Genomic DNA, 21,133 nt, shown 5'->3' with positions numbered 1-21,133 from the left:
ACCAACCCCCCCCCAACTCCCACGCTGAGGCGGACCAGCGGAACCCCTTTATGCTGCGCGGCGCACGGAACCTCCCGGTGCTCGGTAAAACGGGTGAAAAGCTCCAGGCCGTCTCGCTACGGGGAACTTCCGCCGCGGCGGCGGAAGCGGCGGGTCCGGGCGGCGCGGGGCGGGGCGGAAGCGGCGCGGGGCGGGGCCGCGCTCAGTGCGGGGCGGCGGCGGCGGCGGCGGCGGGACGGGACGGGACGGGACGGGACGGAGGGGACGGAGCCGCGATGGAGAAGCCGCGGCGAGCGGTGGTGGTGACGGGTATGGAGCGGCTTTGAGGGGGGCGGTGGTGAGAGGGGGGATGAGGTGAGGGAGCCCCTTCTTCCCTGAGGGAGGATCGGAGGGGACAGTCTGAGGGAGGCTGAGGTGAGAGGAGGGAAGGGAAGGGTGTCTGAGGTGAGGGAGGGGTGTCTGAGGGAGTCTGAGGTGAGGGAAGGGTGTCTGAGGGAGCCCGAAGTGAGGGAAGGGTATCTGAGGGAGTCTGAGGTGAAGGAAGGGTGTCTGAGGGAGCCCGAAGTGAGGGAAGGGTATCTGAGGGAGTCTGAGGTGAAGGAAGGGTGTCTGAGGGAGCCCGAAGTGAGGGAAGGGTATCTGAGGGAGTCTGAGGTGAAGGAAGGGTGTCTGAGGGAGCCCGAAGTGAGGGGAGGGTGTCTGAGGGAGGCTGAGGTGAGGGAAGGGTGTCTGAGGGAGTCTGAGGTGAGGGAAGGGTGTCTGAGGGGTCCTGAAGTGAGGGAAGGGTGTCTGAGGGGTCCTGAAGTGAGGGAAGGGTGTCTGAGGGAGGCTGAGGTGAGGGAAGAGTGGATCTGGGGTTGAAGGGGTCTGGGGGTGTTGGTGAGAGACCCCCCTGCTCTGCCGTGAGGAGTTTAGTGGGGAAAACAGATCTAGGGAGCTGAAAGGAGCCGGGGGTAGGTGTAACACCCCTCCCTGAGGTGATGAAGGGTTTGGAGGGTGCTTTTTCTCTATGAGGAGGAATCTGAGGGAGACAAGGAGTAATTTTGGGGACCCTTTCCTTGAGGTGAGAGAAGGGGGTCTGCTGTCCCATCCGAGCGTGCCTGAGGGAATTGGGGAGCAGGGATTGTCCCCTCAGGGGGCTGTTTTGGGGGACTGTCCCCTCGGGGGGCTGTTTTGGGGGATTGTCCCCTCAGGGGGCTGTTTTGGGGGGCTGTTTTGGGGGACTGTCCCCTCGGGGACTGTTTTGGGGGACTGTCCCCTCGGGGGGCTGTTTTGGGGGATTGTCCCCTCGGGGGGCTGTTTTGGGGGGCTGTTTTTGGGGGATTATCCCCTCAGGGGGCTGTTTTGGGGGATTGTCCCCTCGGGGGGCTGTTTTGGGGGGCTGTTTTTGGGGGACTGTCCCCTCGGGGGGCTGTTTTGGGGGGCTGTTTTGGGGGACTGTCCCCTCGGGGGGCTGTTTTGGGGGATTGTCCCCTCAGGGGGCTGTTTTGGGGGATTGTCCCCTCGGGGGGCTGTTTTGGGGGGCTGTTTTGGGGGACTGTCCCCTCGGGGGGCTGTTTTGGGGGGCTGTTTTGGGGGATTGTCCCCTCAGGGGGCTGTTTTGGGGGGCTGTTTTGGGGACTGTCCCCTGTGTGAGGTGACAAATAGGGTGAAGAACAGACTCTGAGGGGGCTTTGAGGCCAGACCTCCCTCAGGGGTATCAGCCCTTGGAGAGGCTTTACAGCCCTAAGGGGCTCATCCAGCCAGTGAACACTTGACTCCTCTTTTCCCAAAAGATCACCAAAAGAAGATCAAACCTAAACAAGCAGAAAAAACCAAACTGAAGCTCAAGAAAAGGAGGAATTACCCAGTGAGCACCCCACACCCTGAGGTGCTCCCACTCCCCAGAGCAGCCCCCAGAAGCTCTGAAGAGGAAGAAAAAGCAGAGGCAGGAGGCCCCCGGCGTTGTCAGGGCTCATCCCGGGGGTACAAAGGCTGCTCGGGGTGATTTGTGGGTGAGGCCATCCTGTGACAAATGGGGAACTCGCCCAAACTATTCAGATTCTTTCTCTCTCTCCCCCTCCCTCCCTTCCCCAACCCCGAGCAGCTGAAGTTGAGGCCGTTTCTGAATGGCTGGGTATACGGCCGAAAAAAAAAAAAAAAAAAAAAAAAAGAAAAAAAAGTGTTGTTGTTTTTTTTTTTTTCCAGGGAACAGTTGTGGGGAGCCAAGGAGCAGGTGGCAAAATCTTGCCTTTCCCAACCCCAAATCCGGCACCGAGCGGCGGTGACTAAACAGAAAACTTGCGTCAGGAAATGTTCTGCTGCTCGGGAGGCTCCTCCACACTCTTTTTTTTTTTTTTTTTTTTTCTTCCCCCTTTTTTTTTTTTATTTTATTTTTTTTTTTCGAGGGAAGTCTGCTTGCAAAATTCAGTGGTTTGCCTCGTCAGCTCTGCCTCTGTTTGATAAAAATATTACCGATGTCACTCTTGAATTCACCCGGTGGGTTCTCCCAGCCCGTGCTGGCCGAGGATAAAGCGTTTATTTATTTGTGCACGATTTCTTTTTTAGAAACTCCTTAAGGAGATAATCCCATCACCATCCCTGCAGCTGGTTTAGTGCTAATGAGCCTTGCAGGACCCCGGGGTGGATGAGATGTGGCTCCTGTGGGGTCGGATGCTGCTCACAAAATTCCTGATGTCCCCAGGAAGGAAATAAGTGAAGGATCTGGACAGGGGATGAGTCACAACAACGTGTTTGTGCCACTTTGCCTTGGGATTTAGAGCAAGGGAATCCTGCCCCGTGCCTGGAGCACCTGTAGAATTCCAGCCTTTCCCCGGCTGAGCTGTTAAAAAACGCGGATTTTGTTTCTTTTGTGGGATTATCACGCTTTATTTAGGATTTAAACTTAGCAAGGCTCAATGTTTGCTTGCGGAGAGCCGTGTGGGACTTGCAGAAACAGCTGGGAAGGCATTAATTTGCCTCGTTCCCCCCCTCTTGTCACAGTCTGTCTCACACCCCTGCAGTTCTGCTGGCAGGAAAAAAACACCCCCAGCATTTTTATTTTTTTTATTATTTTTGTGGGAATATTTATTTTGGCGAGCCGGGGGTTGAAATCCACGAGCGTGGATGAGGGAAATTCCTCAATTCCTCATCACCTCAAGCCTGGCTGGAGAGGGCAAATCCAACATTTCCATTAAGGTGTCATCTGATATTTGTGGTCCTTTTTTTTTCAAAGGGGGGCTGGGCAGAATTTATACCTCCTAATTGCACCAGGCTGGGAGGGCAACGCTGACATTTTAAATTAAAGCATATCGACGTTACGCCCAGATAAATTGCCCAACCTTTGTGTGCTTTGCTCAGGAGAAAGAAAAAAAAAAAAAATGTTATGGATTACCAGTTAACTCCAAAGTTATTCATTAGGAATTTAGAGGTGCTGAAGGAGGTTTTTTTTTTATTTTTTTTTTTTTTTTTATAGCCTTTGCTGTGGTGTAGGTGGGTTGTCAACAGCTCTGTTTATTTCCTTGGGAGGTGTAATTAATGCTGCTTGGAGAAGACCCTGAGTGGAGAAGGAACATTTGAAGCTTGTGGAAGAAGCATCTGCTGTGGGCTGGAGCAATCAGGAATAGAAAATCCAATCGTGATTCTAATTCCGTGGCGTTGGGGAAGTTAGCTGGGAATGACAAGTTTTTCTAACCTGGGCAAGGAAGGAAAATTCTTCTCCCACAAGAAAAAAAAAGAAGAAGTTTCTTTTTAAGTTATTCTTTCCCTTCACTGTACAAGGCTGCAGTTGAAATAATGTCTTGTTTGATACTCAGATGTAAAAAAATAAGGATTGAATGGTAGAAGTGGAGTTTTTTTTGGTTTGGGTTTTTTTTTTTTTTTTCAGGAGAATTAAACGAGGAAAGCCCAAACTTCTTTGCAACTTCAATTGAGTCAAATCTGTGATTTATTTTTTTTTTCTTCTCTTGCAGGGTTTGGGCCATTTGGAGAACACGCTGTGAACGCCAGCTGGATTGCAGTTCAGGTAAAAAAAAAAAATCTAAATTTTCCTCTTAGGAAACCAAAAATAGAGGACAGATCCCAACAAATTTGGGGTTTGAGCTCTTTTTTTATCACTTAGAGCTTCTTCCCAGTTTGTTAAGGGAGCTCAGTGCAGATCTCCAGATGGTCAGCCTGGATAATGTTTGATTCCCTGCTCAGGAAACAATCCCTGAGCTGGTGGAGTTTAATGAGATTGAGTTAATGGAGCTGAGGCAAGGAAGGAATTCCCAGCTTTGGGTGGTTTTAAATGGGGCAGGGAGCTCGGAATCTTCCCCTGCCCTGGAGAATTCAAAACAAACAAACCAACCCAGAGGAATCTGGGATGTTTTTTCTCTCTCAGTTTTGATTTGAAGCTGGGCCGGTTTTTGGTTCACCTTTAAATCTCATCCCTGAGATTTTGTGATTTTGTGGAGTTATCAGAGTGTCAGGAAATCTGATTCTGAGGCAGAGCTGCTTCTTTTCTCTCCCCTGGATCATCCCTTGGCTGTTGGGACAAGAAAGTTTCTGGGGAAATGTTTTTCCTGCTCAAACAAATCAAGTTTGTGTCACTTGTAGCTCTGTATCTGCCTGGGCACGTTCCTAAAATCCTGGAATATCCTGGAAGGGAATCATCCACAAAAGGACACCCCAAAAACCCCACCCTGTGCCCAGGAGTTCATCTCTGTCGGGCTGACATCCCACTAATGAGGCAAAAAAAAGGAATTAAGCCTTTTTTCAACAGAATTAAGGTTTTTTTTTCTGTAAAACCACTTTTGACAGGGATGCTGCTGCCACATTTTCCCACTTCTCCCTTCTTTGTCACTTCTGGGTTTGTGGCAAAGCCCCTGGGAATTCCATGGTACCTTTTAGTAGAGTTGCCCAGGGAATTAAATCTATTTTTCTCCCCCACCACATCTCTCTCTCTCTCCCCTTCAGACCTCTGAGATTAATATCTTCTTCCAAATGCTTTTAAATTAAATCACAAACTCTAATCAATTCCAGCCAACTAATGTCCAGCTGCCTAATGTGTTGGCTGGTAGGAGAAGACACAAAACCTTTGCCTCCAAAGAGCTTTTTTGGGAATGGAAATATTTAAATTTGGGTCAGTTTAGAAAGGAATATGCAGGTTTTGGATGGAGGAAAAAATACAGGATATTCCTAAAAAATCAGACTCACTGGTTTGGTTTGCTCTTGCTGGTGTCGTGTCAGCTATTCTAAAGAGCTGATTTTATTTTATTTTATTTTATTTTTATTTTATTTTATTTTATTTTATTTTTATTTTAGAGGAGACAGACAAAAGGGTGTTTTTTTGGAGCAGGAGGAGTGGTGGGTGTTGTGATGTTGCTTAAAAAAAAAACCAAAACCCAAACAAACCTAAAGAGAAGCAGCTCAAGGAATTGGATGAAGTCATCCCCCTCCATTTAAAATCTGTTTTTTTGAGGGGCTTAGGGAGTGTTTTGAGTGGGTAAATCTCAGAGTTGGGATGTTTTGAGTGGGTTAAACTCAGGATTGGGGTGTTTTGAATGGATAAAACAGATTTCGGATGTCTCAAGTGGATAAAACTCAGAGTTGGGGATGTTTTGAGAGGATAAATCTCAGGATTGGGGTGTTTTGAATGGATAAAACAGAGGTGGGATGTTTTGAGAGGATAAATCTCAGAGTAGGAGATGTTTTGAGTGGGCAAATACCAGAGTTGGGGATATTTTGAGTGGGTAAAACAGAGTTGGGGGTGTTCTGGGTGGATAAAACTCAGAGTTGGGGGATCTTTGGGTGTTTCGAGGGGTAAATCTCAGAGTTGAGGGTGTTTTGGGTGAGTAAAACTCAAAGTTGGAGTGTTTGGGGTGGATAAAACAGATTTGGAATGTCTCGAGTGGATAAAACTCAGAGTTGGGGATGTTTTGAGTGGGTGAAACAGAGTTGGGGGTGTTTTGAGTGGCCAAATCTCAGAATTGGGACAGTTTGAGTGGACAAATCTCAGAACTGGGACGTTTTGAGTGGATAAACTCAGAGTAGGGGGTGTTTTGAGTGGATAAACTCAGAACTGGGATGTTTTGAGTGGATGAAACAGATTTGGGATGTCTCGAGGGGCTAAAACTCAGAGTAGGGGATGTTTTGAGTGGGTAAAACAGAGCTGGGGGTGTTTTGAGTGGGTTAAACTCAGGATTTGGATATTTTGAGTGGACAAACTCAGAACTGGGACGTTTTGAGTGGATAAACTCAGAGTTGGGGATGTTTTGAGTGGATAAACTCAGAGTAGGGGGTGTTTTGTGTGGGTTAAACTCAGGATTTGGATGTTTTGAGTGGCCAAATCTCAGAACTGGGATGTTTTGAGTGGACAAAACTCAGAACTGGGATGTTTTGAGTGGACAAAACTCAGAACTGGGATGTTTTGAGTGGCCAAATCTCAGAACTGGGATGTTTTGAGTGGATAAACTCAGAACTGGGACATTTTGAGTGGCCAAATCTCAGAACTGGGATGTTTTGAGTGGACAAATCTCAGAACTGGGATATTTTGAGTGGCCAAATCTCAGAACTGGGATGTTTTGGGTGGATAAACTCAGAACTGGGACATTTTGGGTGGATAAACTCAGAACTGGGATGTTTTCAGTGGATAAACTCAGAGTTGGGGATGTTTTGAGTGGCCAAATCTCAGAACTGGGATATTTTGAGTGGCCAAATCTCAGAACTGGGACATTTTGAGTGGACAAATCTCAGAGTTGGGGATGTTTTGAGTGGACAAATCTCAGAACTGGGATATTTTGAGCAGATAAACTCAGAACTGGGACGTTTTGAGTGGACAAATCTCAGAACTGAGATGTTTTCAGTGGATAAACTCAGAGTTGGGGATGTTTTGAGTGGATAAACTCAGAGTTGGGGACGTTTTCAGTGGATAAACTCAGAGTTGGGGATGTTTTGAGTGGATAATCTCAGAACTGGGATGTTTTGAGTACAAACCGAAGCCGCGCCGGAGGCTCCAGGTCCCGTTTCCATCGCCGGCGGATTATTGTGACTGAAAACATCAGCTCGGAGGCAGCAGCGGGGAGGATTTGCCTTTTCCTTCCCCTGTCTCAGCCCCCAGAGGCCCAGACAAAAAAGGAACAGCATGTCTTTGAGCCCAGGCGAGGTGGGCATTGTGCAACTTTCAGACGGGGACTTCATGGAGCGGAGTGGACACAAAGGCGTGTCTGAGTTTCCCGAATCCCAGACGGTGTGATCTGCATTTTAATAGAAGAAAAAATCAATTAAACAATCTTTGGAAATCCTTCCTTAGCTCTAGGGCTGAGCTAGTTCTGGTTTATTACGTTCTTTTCTTGTGCTGCATCCCGAGGATAAAATTTGCTTCCTTTTTTTTATTTTTTTATTTATTTTTTTATTTATTTTTTTTCTTTCCCCTGCCTGGTTTGATTTGGTTCCTGGGCACGGTGTGAGTTTTCCCTGGAAGTGCAGTGAGTTTCTGTCTGGTTTTGCAAGCTGACTGATTTTTACACATGGGCACCTTAAATAGCAGCAACAACATCAATCTAACAATGCTGCTGAAATGAAAAGTTTTGAAATTTCACCCCCCCAAAAAAAAAAAAAAATCTGATTAAATGTTTGGGTTCTCACTCACTGGGGGAAAGAGCTTTCCTATAAAACCAGCAGGAAGAAAAACTCCTTTCTGTTTTATTTTAAGCAAAAACACTCAGTCTTAATTTGGATTTGCTGTTTCGAGTTGTCATCATTTTAATGTTTCAGTTGTCATCATTTTAATGTTTCAGTTCAGGATTTTTTTTTTTCTTTTTACTTAATAGACGCAACTTCTGCTGGGGAGGGATTTCCAAGAAGAAATAATTAAAATTATCTTTTCTCAGGGTGTTTCCTGCCCTCCCTGCCCTGACTTAGGTGTGGACACAGGTGTGACCTGTGGACTGTGAAGCTTCTGGGCTTTTTTTATCCCCCCTCCCTCCCCAAAAATGCTTCAGCCCGAGGAGGAGGAGGAGAGGTCAGAGTGCATTTTGACATTAGGAAGGACAATTGCTGTCAGGGTGTCTAGACAGACCTGATAAGGATATTAGAGGCTCACAAAGAGCAGCATTGTGGAGGGGTCAGGGAATCGGTCACACATGTTCAGCCTGCTCTGGTTGTCAGGTGGACAGGGCTGGGGAAGGGGGGACAGCTTGTTTGGGGAGGGGAGGGGAGAGGAAGGTTACAAACATCTTCATTATGGAGCCCCGGGGTTGGTTAAAAGGAAAGTGGTGGCTTGGTAAAGTTAAGGTTTAAGTGGCTGGAGGACCATGGGGAGGATTCTCTTCTCTTTTCACCATCAAATCCATCCTTAGGAGCTGTTTCCTTCCTAATTCTGCATTTTCAGGAGCATCACTTCTCATTAGTATTAACACTCCTAAAAAGAGTTGTTTATTCTCCTTCTAAAGAACTGTTTGGTGTTTGGATCCTCTTCATTTGTAAACTCCTTTACTCTCTTTATTCTCCTCCTAAAGGGGCTGGTTGGTGTTTATACTCTCATTTTTAAACTCCTTTACTCTCTATTCTCCTCCTAAAAAGCCTGGTTAGTATTTGGATATTCTCATTTTTAAACTCCTTTACTCTCTCTATTCTCCTTCTAAAGATCTGGTTGGTGTTTTGATACTCTAATTTTTAAACTCCTTTACTCTCTCTTTTCTCCTAAATAGCTGCTTGGTGTTTGGATATCTTATTTTTAAACTCCTTTACTCTCTATTCTCCTCCTAAAAAGCCTGGTTGGTGTTTGGATACTCTTATTTGTAAACTCCTTTACTCTCTATTCTCCTCCTAAAGAGCTGGTTGGTGTTTGGATATCTTATTTTTAAACTCCTTTACTCTCTATTCTCCTCCTAAAAAGGCTGGTTGGTATTTGGACACTCTTATTTGTAAACTCCTTTACTCTCTCTATTCTCCTCCTAAAGAGCTGGTTGATGTTTGGATATTTTTATTTGTAAACTCCTTTACTCTCTCGAGGCTCCAGGTAAAGCAGGAGAAGTTTTTTTTTGAAGGCAAATTTGTACAAAAAAAAAGGATCTGTGATGAGCCACCCCTCACCATCCATCTGTGGTAACGAATGTCTGAATGTGCCAGACACTAATCAATACAGCAAGGCTTTAATATCAGCCTTGCCCTGGGAGCCAGAGCTGCTCATTTATCATCCTTGCTCTCTGAAAAGTGCCACTTTGGCCTTTCTGGGGCTGTTTTAGTTGTCTTAAATCTTGTTACATCGCAGTGGTTTGGTCTTACAAGTGTAAAAAAGGTGTTTTTTTAAAAAAATCCTCAGTGGAAAACCATTCAGGCTGATAAAAACACAGAAAAACGATGTCACCTTTAAATAGGGGAGGCCTCAAACCTCAACTTGTCTCCTCCTTTCAAGTGTCTTTAATTTTTAATTTTTAACCTGAGGGGAATACGAGGCTGGAGAGTGAAAACAGCTGATCTCTGCACTCCTTGGCCTGAAGCTTTTCCAAGGAGGGAAAAAAAATCAAACCTGAGAAATGCTTCAAACAGCAGCTCTGGTCACTGAATTCAAACCTGGAATAGAAATAAATTCAGGAGTATTTTGAAATGTCCTTTGATGGCTTTTATCTGTTTTTACTCAGATCAGTAAAAATTTTGGATGTTTGGTGACAAGAGGAGAGCTTGATCCAGGTTAGATGCTGCAAAAAAATTCCTTAAATTCTCATTCCAAACATCTCTTCTCCCACTGAAAAAAAAAAAAAAAAATCCTGGTGTTACCTGGCTCCAAAATTTAAGATCAGGTGATGGTTTTGTTTAAAAAACTTTTTTTATTATTATTTTTTTTTATTATTTTATTTTATTTTATTTTTTCAAGAGGCTTCAGGCCATGTGGGTGTTTCCTTGAGTTCTGGCAAGTTTGGGGTTGATGGCTGTGAGAGATACCAGAGGAACAAAACTCCAACTGGTGAGACTGGAGAGAAACATCCAGAACTTGTGTGTAGGGAAAATTCCAAATTTTACGATCAGCCAGTGCTTTCCAGTCAGAAATACTGGGGAGAAAAAAAAAAAAATACAACACTCTTTCCTCTGATTTAAAAGCCTTTTCAAGGTGTTTAACTGACACTTTGTGTTTTAAAAGGTTTAAAGGAAATTGGCTCTGTTTATTGCCAGGATATTTGGGATGTTTTCACCTTAGAGAGGGAGAAATAATTCACTGGGTTAGTTGAATCACCAGCCCTGAGAGCTCTTTACCTGGAAATAAATGTGAATTTACTCTCCAGACCAGCAACCCCTGGATGATAAATAAAACCCTCCCAGTCCCACCTTCTCTGCCTTGTCACTCCTTGAAAAAAATTCAGAGATTGTGACTCTCTTCCCTCTATAAATAACAGAGCCCAAGATTTCCCTGGGAAATTTCCGTGGGTGTTGCTGATAACTATTGTCAGTTAAATGTTGATTTCTTTGTCACACACACATCAGAGCCAGACAAACGGTTCTGTGGGTGAAACTCTTCACACAGGTGTTGAGATATCTTTGTTGTTCCCATTTTTTGGGGTTTTTTGGTGGGTTTTTTTGCACAGTAGTTGCTATAAACCCACTCCAGGTGCTGTTTATGAGGTTATACAACCTGGTGTAAACTGATATTAGCCCCTCACTCTGCCAATTAAACCTCCCAGGAGTAAAATCCTCTGCTCATCTCGTGTCTGATCATTTGTTGGTGTTTTGTTTTTTTTCTTTTTTAGGAGCTGGAGAAGCTGGGGCTGAGGGATGATGTGGATCTGCACGTCTACGAGGTCCCTGTTGAATATCAGACAGTGCAGAGACTCATCCCTGCCTTGTGGAAGAAACACAGTCCCCAAGTGAGTGAGTAAAAGGAAGAGAAAAATTAAAAAAAAAAAAAAAAAATTCCATCCAGCAAAATGGTTGGAATCTGCAGTGTGAAATCACCTTTTTTTTTTTTTTTTTAATGTATTCCTTCAGCCTGGTAGTCCCTGGCTGGATCTTTTTTTCCTCCTTTTTTTTTTGTGGTGAGAACATGTGAATTTGTGGGATTTTTACAGTTCCCAGGAGCAGTGGGTGTGAAGGGGCCACTGCACAGGGCTGTCTAGACAGCTCGTGGTGAGTCTGTGCCACCTGGGCTCCTCCTGCAGCTGTGGAGGTGCCAAGGCTCCTTTTTTTACCCTGATTAAATCACAATTTAGGTTAGGGAGGGGAGTGAAATGAAAATAATTGTGCCATGCTGATCCCGTGATAAAAATGTGAGTTTATCCCTCTGGTACTCAGGGAATAATCCCTGGAACTGGGATTCTCTTCACTGGGAACAGAACCATGGAACCCCAGAGGGGTTTGAGGTGGGAAGGACCTAAAAATCAAACCCACAGAATCCATTTAGGCTGGAAAATGATCAAAAATCATCGAGTGCCACATCCAGAACCCAAACGACTCAGTGGAATCAAGGCAGTGTTAAGATGTCACCAGGCTCTCAATCCCTAAAGTGGCTCCAAGCTGGATTGGGAATTTGGACAAGTATTTCAGAGTTTAGCAGTGCAAATTTGCCAGTCACTCAACCAAAACAGACATCTGGGTGGCTTTAGCCAATGCATCAGATTTAAATATTTCCTATAAAATCTTAGAAAAGTCATTTTCCACTTGTCCAGTTGGTGTGCCAGGGAGGAATTCCAGAAGGAGTGGACAGAACCATTCAAGGCACACTCACAGGGTCATCCACATGGGATCTTTGATGGGGCTGGTGAGTTCCTCACCTTCCCAAGGCATCTTTTGAACCTTTTGAACAATCAGACATCCTTAATCCTCATCCCTTAGCTGGATGAGGGAATGGAGTGGCAAGGCACAGATATCAGAGCTGGAAAAACCCCACAAAAATCAAGATTTTCCACAATCCAACCCTTTCCCCTATTTTTTTTTCCCCTTTTTGACAGCTGGTGGTCCACGTGGGAGTGTCAGGCATGGCCACCACTGTCACATTGGAGAAATGTGGCCACAACGTGGGCTACAAAGGGCTGGACAACTGTCGTTTCTGCCCGGGCTCCCAGTGCTGTGTGGAGGGAGGCCCCGAGTGCATCGACTCCATCATCGACATGGACGCCGTCTGCAGGAGGGTCTCGGCCCTGGGGCTGGATGTCACCGTCACCATCTCCAAGGATGCTGGCAGGTGACCCCCGTGGGGCTGTGGGAATGGTTTAGAGGGGTCCTGGAATGGATCTTGGAGGATGGGAGGAACCTGAAGGTGGTTTTTTTTGTGGTTGTGTGTCAGGGTGGTGCAAGACTCAATGTCTGACTTTCAGGGATGGAGCAGCCCAGCCTCTCCTCACCCTCACAGCCCAATGTCCCACCCAGATTCCCCTTTTCACAGTTTAAATCCATTCCCTTTGTCCTGTCCCTTCATCCCAAGTCCCTCTCCAGCTCTCCTGGAGCAGCTCCAGGGTTTCTCTGGAGCTTCACTTTTCCAGCCTTGGGCACTTCCGGGGCAGCCACAGCTGCTCTGGGAATTCCAGCCCAGCTCCTGTTCACCCCCACAGCCCAATATCCCACCCAGATCCCCCTTTTCACAGTTTAAATCAATTCCCTGTGTCATATCCCTCCATCTCTCATACCAAATCCCTCTCCAGCTCTCCTGGAGCCCCTCTAGGGACTGGAAGCAGCTCCAAGGTTTCTCTGGAGCTTCATTTTTCCAGCCTTGGGCATTTCCAGGGGCAGCCACAGCTTCTCTGGGAATTCCATCCCAGCTCCTCCTCACCCTCACAGCCCAATATCCCACCCAGATTCCCCTTTTCACAGTTTAAATCCATTCCCTATGTCCTGTCCCTCCATCCCTCATCCCAAGTCCCTCTCCAGCTCTCCTGGAGCAGCTCCAGGGTTTCTCTGGAACTTTGCTTTTCCAGCCTTGGGCACTTCCAGGGGCAGCCACAGCTGCTCTGGGAATTCCAGACCAGCCCCTCCCCATCCTCACAGCCAGGAATTCCTTCCCAATATCCCACCCAGATCCCCTTTTCCCAGTTTGGAGCCATTCCCTGTGTCCTGGAATTCCAGTTTTTGTCCCCAAATCCCTCTCCAGCTCTCCTGGAGCCCCTCAGGGACTGGAGGTCTGGTTGACACCTAGTTCTCAATGGTCAGGGGGAAAAAAAATAAAAAATAGAGATCTTCCCTTTTTTTTTTGTCCTAAATTTAATCAGAACAATCCTTGACTCACAATTCCTGCCTTAAATTCCACATCCCACCCCTAAATCCCATGATGCTGAACATACAGCTCATTTTATCTGGTTTTATCTCTTTTATTTTGTTTTTTTTTTGCTGAATGATCTTTGTTTTTTATGTCCCAGGTACTTGTGTGACTTCACCTACTACACCTCCTTGTACCAGAGCCGTGGGAGGTCAGCATTTGTCCATGTGCCACCTCTGGGAAAACCTTATTCTGCAGAACAGCTGGGCAGGGCCCTGCAGGCCATCATCGAGGAGATGCTGGAGCTTTTGGAGCACTCTGAAGACAAAATCAATTGTCAGCATGAACATTGAGCCTGCCCAGGAGCTCTCCTAGTATTGCACTTCCAGATTTTTTATTTTTTTTTTTTTCCCTGCTGCAGAAATATTGAGGGGAAAAAAAAATCACACACACACAAAAAAAAAAAAAAAAAAAGGTTCTGGACTCAGAATTGAAGACTTCAAAAAAGAGAAAAACAAAAAAGGAAAATTCAGTGAATTCAGCTTCTAGAAATTGACTTTTTTGTTTTGTTTTGTTTTGTTTGGTCAGATCTGTGACTTTCAACCTGAAGCAACAAAAAGGATTCAAAAATCTCTTCTCTAAAAACCACCTGCAGCTCCTGATTTCCTGAAGCTGGAGCTTCCAGGGAATGAATCCTCACCTGGACTGAGCCTTCAGGTGCAGGGAACTGCTCTCCCCATCTCATTCTTGAGTTGAAACTTTTACTTTCAGTCACTTTTGGGTTTAATTTCCCCCCTCTCTCTTCACCCAAATTCAAGGTGATAACACGGAAGGACAACTGGAGTTGGGATTGTCTTGGAAAGCAGAATTTGGTGGCCACGAGGAGCCCAAAATTGCTTTTCTGGAAGAATGAAAAATGATTTTAGGCACTGATTCCTCACTCCACACCCTCCAAACACCCACAGGCTCTGTAGCTGCAGTAGAAGGGATTTGCTTTGGGGTTCCTTTTGGAACTGGATTTTTTGTTGGGTTTTTTTTGACTCCTAAATCTTTCCAAATATATTTTTCCTGCCTCTCTCTTTACCACTTCCCTCCCTCCTTCCAGGACTTTGTGTCCCAAACCCCTCAGTTCTAAATGTGTCTAAAACCAGTCAGAGGTGGGTGAAAAACTTTGCTGAGAGCCATTTTTCCCACAAAAATTTTTATAACTTTTATCCTGGGCTCTCAGTCCTGGATGCTGTTTTTAAGGTGAAGGTTTGATTAATTTATAACTCTTTTACCTGCAAATTTTCCCTTTTTGTTCCAGATTATGAGAGTAATTTTTTAACTGAGATCCCAATTTCACCTCGATGGGAGTGGAGGCATCAAAATTCCAGGTGGAAAAAAAATCAAATGTCAGATCTTCAAACCAATCCCAGCACCTGGAAACCAGGAATTAAGGAATTTTGAAATTAAGGAATTTTGAAATTAAGGAATTTTGAAATTAAGGAATTTTTGCCTGGATTGAAGATTCCAGGCTCTTTTTTTTTTTTTTTTTTGGATTTTTTTTTTGATGTCTCCCCTCCCAATGGGAGGGTGCAAAAAGTGGTGCTGCTTGTGGCAACTTTCCCCAGGAATTCTTTTTTTTTTGGGGGGAAGGATCTCAGCAGGTGTGGGTGATGCTGGGATCCTCTGGGGGGGAAGATTTGCTGCCAAATTTTGAGCAAAAAAAAAAAAAAAAAATCCCATCTGAATTTGGAGCAGGAACAGACACAAAATTGAGAATTCGTGGCGAGGCCGTTTGGATGAAGAAATGATTTTGAACAGACACAAATATATATATAAAAAAACACATTTTAGAGGTTTTAAACTCCCCACCCCACACCATAATTTGAATTTCTCTGGTGCTGACTGCTGTAGTAACTCTCAGTGAGAGCTGCCCTGAGCTCGCCAGGAGAAATCTGGTGATTTCAGGTGAAATCTGGACAAAAACCACTCCTTGTAACCCTTGAGACGGGACAAAGACTTTGACTCTGCTGAGGGCACCTGAGCAGGAAGATTTTAATTTTTATTTTTATTTTTATTTTTGGATAGACCCTTCTCTGTTCACTATCCAGCCCTTCCTGCTCAGAGGAATTTGCCTTGGAGTGAAAAATAATTTGTCATTCCCATCAAACCCGAGGTAGCACTTGTCAGATTTCCTGATTAGTAATTTATTCTATTTAATATTTTGTTGGATTCTTAATGCTTTGAGACAGTTTTGTTTTGATTTTTTTTTTATTTTAATTAGTTGAGTTCTTTATCCCTATAGGAAATATTATTCTCTTTGTTGGTGATTTTTTTTTTTCTGTCCTGGGTGTTTTTGTAGCTGCTAAATTTGGGGGAGAGGAATATCCCAGGGAGGGTTTGGTGATGGAATAATCCCCAGAAAGCTTTGGCTGTGTCAGCATTAAAAAATCTCATTTTTTTGGGATTTTTTTACCTTTGAGCTGTGCTTTTCCTCCCCATCTGTTTTGTTGGGAAGCTCCAAGTGATCAATTCCTTAGGAAAACATAATTTATTTTATATATTTTTAAAATTTTTTTTTTTGGTGGGGTGGGTTTTTCCTCCCCATCTCTTTTTTTTTGGGAAGCTCCACATATTCAATTCCTTAGGAAAACATAATTTATTTTATATATTTTTAAATTTTTTTTTTTTGGTGGGGTGGGTTTTTCCTCCCCATCTGTTTTTTTTTTTTTTTTGGGGGGGGGAAGCTCCAAGTGATCAATTCCTTAGGAAAACATAATTTATTTTGTACTTTTTAATTTTTTTTTTATGGGGTGGGTTTTTTTGGGGAAATTAGCCTGAGGTTGTGTTTATAAAAGCTGTTTTAATGGTAGAGAAATTTTCTTGTAGGGGAAAAATGGCATTAAACTAATTTTATTTAATATGAGCTAAATTAAATACTTTGGGGTTGGGTTTTTTTTTTAATCTTTTTTTTTTAATTGTTAAATTCACAAAACTTTTTCTACAGATCCCTATTTTCTTTGAGAATAGAACAACAATGCAGACATAAAACATTTGATTCAGAGCTTCAAAAATCTGATTATTTTGCTAAATCTCTTTTTAATTTGCTTTCCACACATCACCAATTAACACAATTTGCTAATTTGCACTGACTGGGAGACCTGTTACCAACCCCAAAAAAACCACTTTTATTTTTAGTGAGTTAAAAACAAAGGAAATTCAAGTGGAGTGTTCATTCCCCTGCCTGTAATGCGGAGAAAAAATGTAAAAAAAGTGAATTTTTTTGGGTGCTGTGACTGCAAAATCATCTCTGGGGATAAAGGTTTGGGATGGGGAAAAAGGGACTGAGGATTTTTTTGTGGAAAAAGAAGATTTTTTTGTGGAAAAAGAGGATTTAAGGAGGTTCTGATATAATTTATCTGCCTGGAACAGGATCTGACCCACCTGTTTGGGATTGCAATGGGATTATTCCAACCCCAAAAAAAAAAAATCTACAAAAGGTTTTGAGGAGCTCCAGAGGCTCAAAAAAATATCTCAATTTGGTGATTTTGCTGTCAAGAGGTGAATTAAATTCAGGAATTTGCTTTATAAGGTCAAGAAAAATGAGGTTGGAAAAAATTCCTGTGGGGGGTTTTGTGATGTGGTTGAAAAATATTTGGAATTTTATTTTTTTTTTTTTTTTGGGAGGAGAAAATTGGAGATTTCAACCTTCCTCTGGAGCGTTCCCCAAACGGTGGGAGAAGGTGAGGAAAAAAAAAGGAAAATGGAAAAAAAAAAAAAAATTAAAAAAAAAGGTCAGGAAAGAAGGTTTGAGGTGTGGAGTTGTGGGTTGAGGAATTGCTGAGCTCCCAGAGTTATTTATTCCAGGAGGGGCTGGAAACATCATTAAAAAAAATAAACAAAGCAAAATAACAAATAATTAAAATAATAATAATAAAAAAAGTTGCTCTGCTTTTGAGATGAATTTGGGATTGGTTGGAAACATCATTAAAAAAAAAAAAAGAAAAAAAAAAGAAAAAAAAGCAAAATAACAAACCCTTAAAATAAAAAAAGTTGTTCTGCTTTTGGGATAAATTTGGGATTGGTTGAAAATATCATTTAAAAAAAAAAAAGGCAAAATAACAAACCTTAAAATAATAATAAAAAAGTTGCTCTGCTTTTGGGATAAATTTGGGATTGGTTGAAAACATCATTTAAAAAAAAAAAGAAAAAAAAAAGAAAAAAAAGCAAAATAACAAACCCTTAAAATAAAAAAAGTTGTTCTGCTTTTGGGATAAATTTGGGATTGGTTGGAAACATCATTAAAAAAAAAAAAACCCTTAAAATAAAAAAAAGTTGCTCTGCTTTTGGGATAAATTTGGGATTGGTTGAAAACATCATTAAAAAAAAAAAAAAAGACAAAAAAAAAGACAAAAAAAATCCCTTAAAATAAAAAAAGTTGTTTTGCTTTTGGAATAAATTTGGGATCGATGGAACCATGAGGATGATAACGATGCCCAAACATTCCTTGGAGCCAGAGATTTGTGTGAATTATTTGAATTATTTGAATTTTCACCTCCATGATGTGGAAAAATCCCTCAGGAAAAGGTATTTTGTGTCTGAGCTCCACCTGGGGCTGGGTGTAAATGCAGCATCCAACCCCAAACAGGAAAAATTGAACCTTCCAGTGCTTCAACAGCTGGAAAAATGGGAATTATTCCACTGGAATAAAAACCTGGGAAATTCCAGGCTTGATCAGACAGCACAGGCTCCCAGGGCTGTTGGGTTTGGTAAGGAAAGGTCTAAAAAAACAAAAATAAATTAAAAATCCACTGAAGTTTCTTGTGATGCTCAAATAATCTTTGAGTTGAGTTGGGACTGGAAGGGTCTTTAAGGTCCTTTCAGATTCCTTGCCCTGGTGGATGGATTTTTTAATAGGAATTTTTTTTAGGAATTTTAAGAGGAAGAGCTTCCTCAAACAAAAAAAAAAAAAAAGGAAAAACCTTGGGAAAAAAAAGGAGAATTTGGTGAATCGTTGGAACTGGGGGATCTTTAAAGTCCAACCCAAACCATCCTGAGATTCTCTGACTCCTTGCCCTGCTGGGAGGATTTTTAAAATAGGAATTTTTTTAGGAATTGTAAGAGGAGGAGTTTCCTCAAACCCCAAAAAAATGGGAATACCTGGAAAAAAAGGAGGGAATTTGGTGAATTGTTGGAACTGGGGGATCTTTTAAAGTCCCTTCCAACCCAAACCATCCTTGAGATTCAATTTTTTTTAGGAATTAGAGGAGGAGCTTCCTCAAACCAAAAAAAAAAAAAGGAAAAACCTTGGGAAAAAAAGGAGGGAATTTGGTGAATTGTTGGAACTGGGGGGTCTTTAAGGTCCAACCCAAACCATCCTGGGATTTTCTGACTCCTTGCCCTGCTGGGAGGATTTTTTTAATAGGAATTTTTTTAGGAATTGGAGGAGGAGCTTCCTCAAACCCCAAAAAAATGGGAAAACCCTGGAAAAAAAGGAGGGAATTTGGTGAATTGTTGGAACTGGGGGATCTTTTAAAGTCCCTTCCAACCCAAACCATCCTTGGGATTCTCTGACTCCTTGCCCTGCTGGGAGGATTTTTTTAATTGGAATTTTTTAATGAATTTTAAGAGGAGGAGCTTCCTCAAAGCCCAAAAAAATGGGAATACCTGGAAAAAAAGGAGGGAATTTGGTGAATTGTTGGAACTGGGGGATCTTTTAAAGTCCAACCCAAACCATCCCTGGGATTCTCTGACTCCTTGCCTTGGTGGATGGATTTTTTTAATAGGAATTTTTTTATGAATTGGAAGAGGAGGAGCTTCCTTAAACCAAAAAAAAAAAAAAAAATGGAAAAACCTTGGAAAAAAGGAGGGAATTTGGTGAATCTCTGCTCCCACAGAACTGCAGCAGCAATGACAGTCTGGCCATGGAGGGGTTTGTGATTTAATTCCTTGTGAATCCTGAATTTATTTTTTTAATTTCTCTTGGATTTTCACTCCAGCCAAGGCTCAGACACGGAGCTGCTGCAGGAAGGGAGTGATGGTGACCAAAATCTGACTAAAAATCAGGATTTTTAGGCATAAAAAAATATTTTCTCTGTTTTTTTTTTTTAATTCTCATTTCCAGATTTCACCCCCCGGGACAGATAAAATTGCCAGCAATGAATTTTGTACAGATCCTTTTCCTAAAGTAACTCCCTCCCTCTTTTATCCCCCTCTTGCTTTAATACTTTATCCAATAATATTTTAACGATTTAATTTTATTTTAACCATAGGAATTTCAGAGTTGCAAAAAACTCTTTCTAAAATTATTGACTTGGAGAAAAAAAACCAAAAAAACAACAAAACAAAACCCTTGTTGATACCATAAATACTCATCTTGATCTAGATGGATTTGTTATTTTTGCACCAGAATTCTTGATTTTTTTGCAGTATAAAGTGCACTTTTTTCATAAAAAAAAAAAACAAAGTTTGTATTTCTGTCTGATGAGTGTCTTATGGGCTGAAAGGGAAATTCTGCCAAAACTCCAGAGCTGAGGGAGTTGTTAATTCTTAATTCTTCGAGGTATTCATTGAAACCTGGGACCTGCTTCTTGCTTTTTTTAAGTTTTATTTTAAGACAAAGCAGGGAAGGAAATGCCTCCCCCACCAATAGGAATTGAAGATGGGAAATGAAACTTTATGGGGAAACTCCCTAAAGGTACTTAAAAAAAAAAAAAAATCCAATTGCAGTGGTTTTGGTTTTTTTTTTTTTTTTTTTTTTTTTTTTTTTTTTTTTGGTGGTTTTTTTGTGGTTTATTTTTTCTTTTTTTCTTTTTCTTTTTTTTTTTTTTTTTTTGGTGGGTTTTTTGTGTTTTTTTTTCTTTTTTCTTTTTTCTTTTTTTCTTTTTTTTTTTTTTTTCTTTTTTTTTTTGTGTGTTTTTTTGGTTTTTTTTTTCCAATTGCACCAGCCTCTTAAATCACAAAATGTTTACTTTTTTTTTGCTGATCAGGGAGTGCCTTGTCCTGTGCTGGGCTCACATTTGGAAAACCAGGATTGGTGATGAAGGGGATGGATTTTTTTTTTCCCCTCCCTGTATGTGGGTGGAGAAAAAAATTTGTGCTGGAAACCCCTGAACTGGTGGGAAATCCCCTTTATTATCCTCAGAGCCTCCACTGACACACACACAGACCTGCCAGAGGGAATAAACAGAATTTTCTCATATTTTGATTGGGTTTACCCCAATCCCCTGAGGATTTTTGCTGTCTCCTCTTGGGGGGGCGAGGTGTTTATCCCCAAAAACAAACCCTTTTCCAGCCCTTGTGTGTCCCAATGTCTTTGTGGGACATCTCAGGTGTCACCTGGTGCTTGTCCAGCACCTCTTGGAGCATCAATCCCAACCCTTTATATTTTTTTGGTTTTCTGTTGTCTCCTTGTGTTCTTGCAGTGCCTTGTAAATCCCAACAATCCCCCCGGGGCTGTGGGGTCAGGGACCAGCTTGTACTGCCAGACTGGACTTTGTAAAACTGAGGATTTAAACCCCTGTTTTGAAGGAAATAAAAGAGTTTAACTCTGACTCCCACTTGTCGCCCTGGTTGGTTTTAAAGGTTGGTGGTTGATTCCTGTTTTTTCCCCCCTAAATCATGTCCCCAAATGTCACATCCACACCTTTACCCCCTTTCAGGGGTGGAAATTCAGTGCTGGCAAGTTTAAGGCTTCTCTCTCCTTTAAACTGGTCCTGACTGGGAGCAAACTGGGCTGGCTGGTGCCACCAGATGGTGCTCGGTGTCACCCCTGGGGACAGGCAGGATTGTCACCCCTGCACAGCCCCGGGACAGCTCCAACAGCTCCAGTTTGATCCGGGAAATCGGGAGGGTGTGAACCCTGCACAGAGCAGAGATCAGAGGCTGCGACAGCTGGACGGCTCCGGCTCCATCCAGGACACCTGGACAGGTCCACGTTGATCCAGGAGTGGGTCACTGGGTGATTCCAGATCGATCCAGGACACCTGGGCAGCTCCACATTGATCC

The 21,133-nt window shown here is 42.9% G+C and overlaps 1 protein-coding gene and 1 long non-coding RNA gene across 3 annotated transcripts; one reads left to right on the top strand and one right to left on the bottom strand.

Annotated features, from left to right (window-relative positions):
* The first annotated feature begins 239 nt into the window (after positions 1 to 239).
* PGPEP1 (pyroglutamyl-peptidase I) lies at positions 240 to 17,463 on the top strand. Of its 2 annotated transcripts, XR_014591966.1 has the most exons (6): positions 240 to 309; positions 3,951 to 4,003; positions 10,704 to 10,820; positions 11,901 to 12,133; positions 13,302 to 17,148; positions 17,240 to 17,463. XR_014591966.1 is itself a non-coding variant. In XM_083880165.1 (5 exons), the coding sequence occupies exons 1-5, from the start codon at positions 276 to 278 to the stop codon at positions 13,492 to 13,494; spliced, it is 630 nt and encodes a 209-aa protein (XP_083736291.1). In that variant the 5' UTR covers positions 240 to 275; the 3' UTR covers positions 13,495 to 17,463. The 2 variants fall into 2 exon arrangements, 1 of the variants encoding a protein (XP_083736291.1); XM_083880165.1 differs by having other exon boundaries at positions 13,302 to 17,463.
* On the bottom strand, positions 15,866 to 20,526 carry LOC310920290. Its single transcript, XR_014591967.1, has 2 exons — positions 18,176 to 20,526; positions 15,866 to 18,014 (listed from the first exon to the last, which is right to left on the bottom strand). It is a non-coding gene; the product is annotated as an uncharacterized lncRNA (long non-coding RNA).
* Positions 20,527 to 21,133: the final 607 nt, after the last annotated feature.

Source organism: Zosterops lateralis (assembly GCF_965231275.1).
Source record: "Zosterops lateralis genome assembly, chromosome: 29".
NCBI classification, from domain to species: Eukaryota; Metazoa; Chordata; class Aves; order Passeriformes; family Zosteropidae; genus Zosterops; species Zosterops lateralis.
The sequence above is the reverse complement of the archived record's forward strand: the minus strand, read 5'-3'. Positions and strand labels throughout refer to the sequence as shown.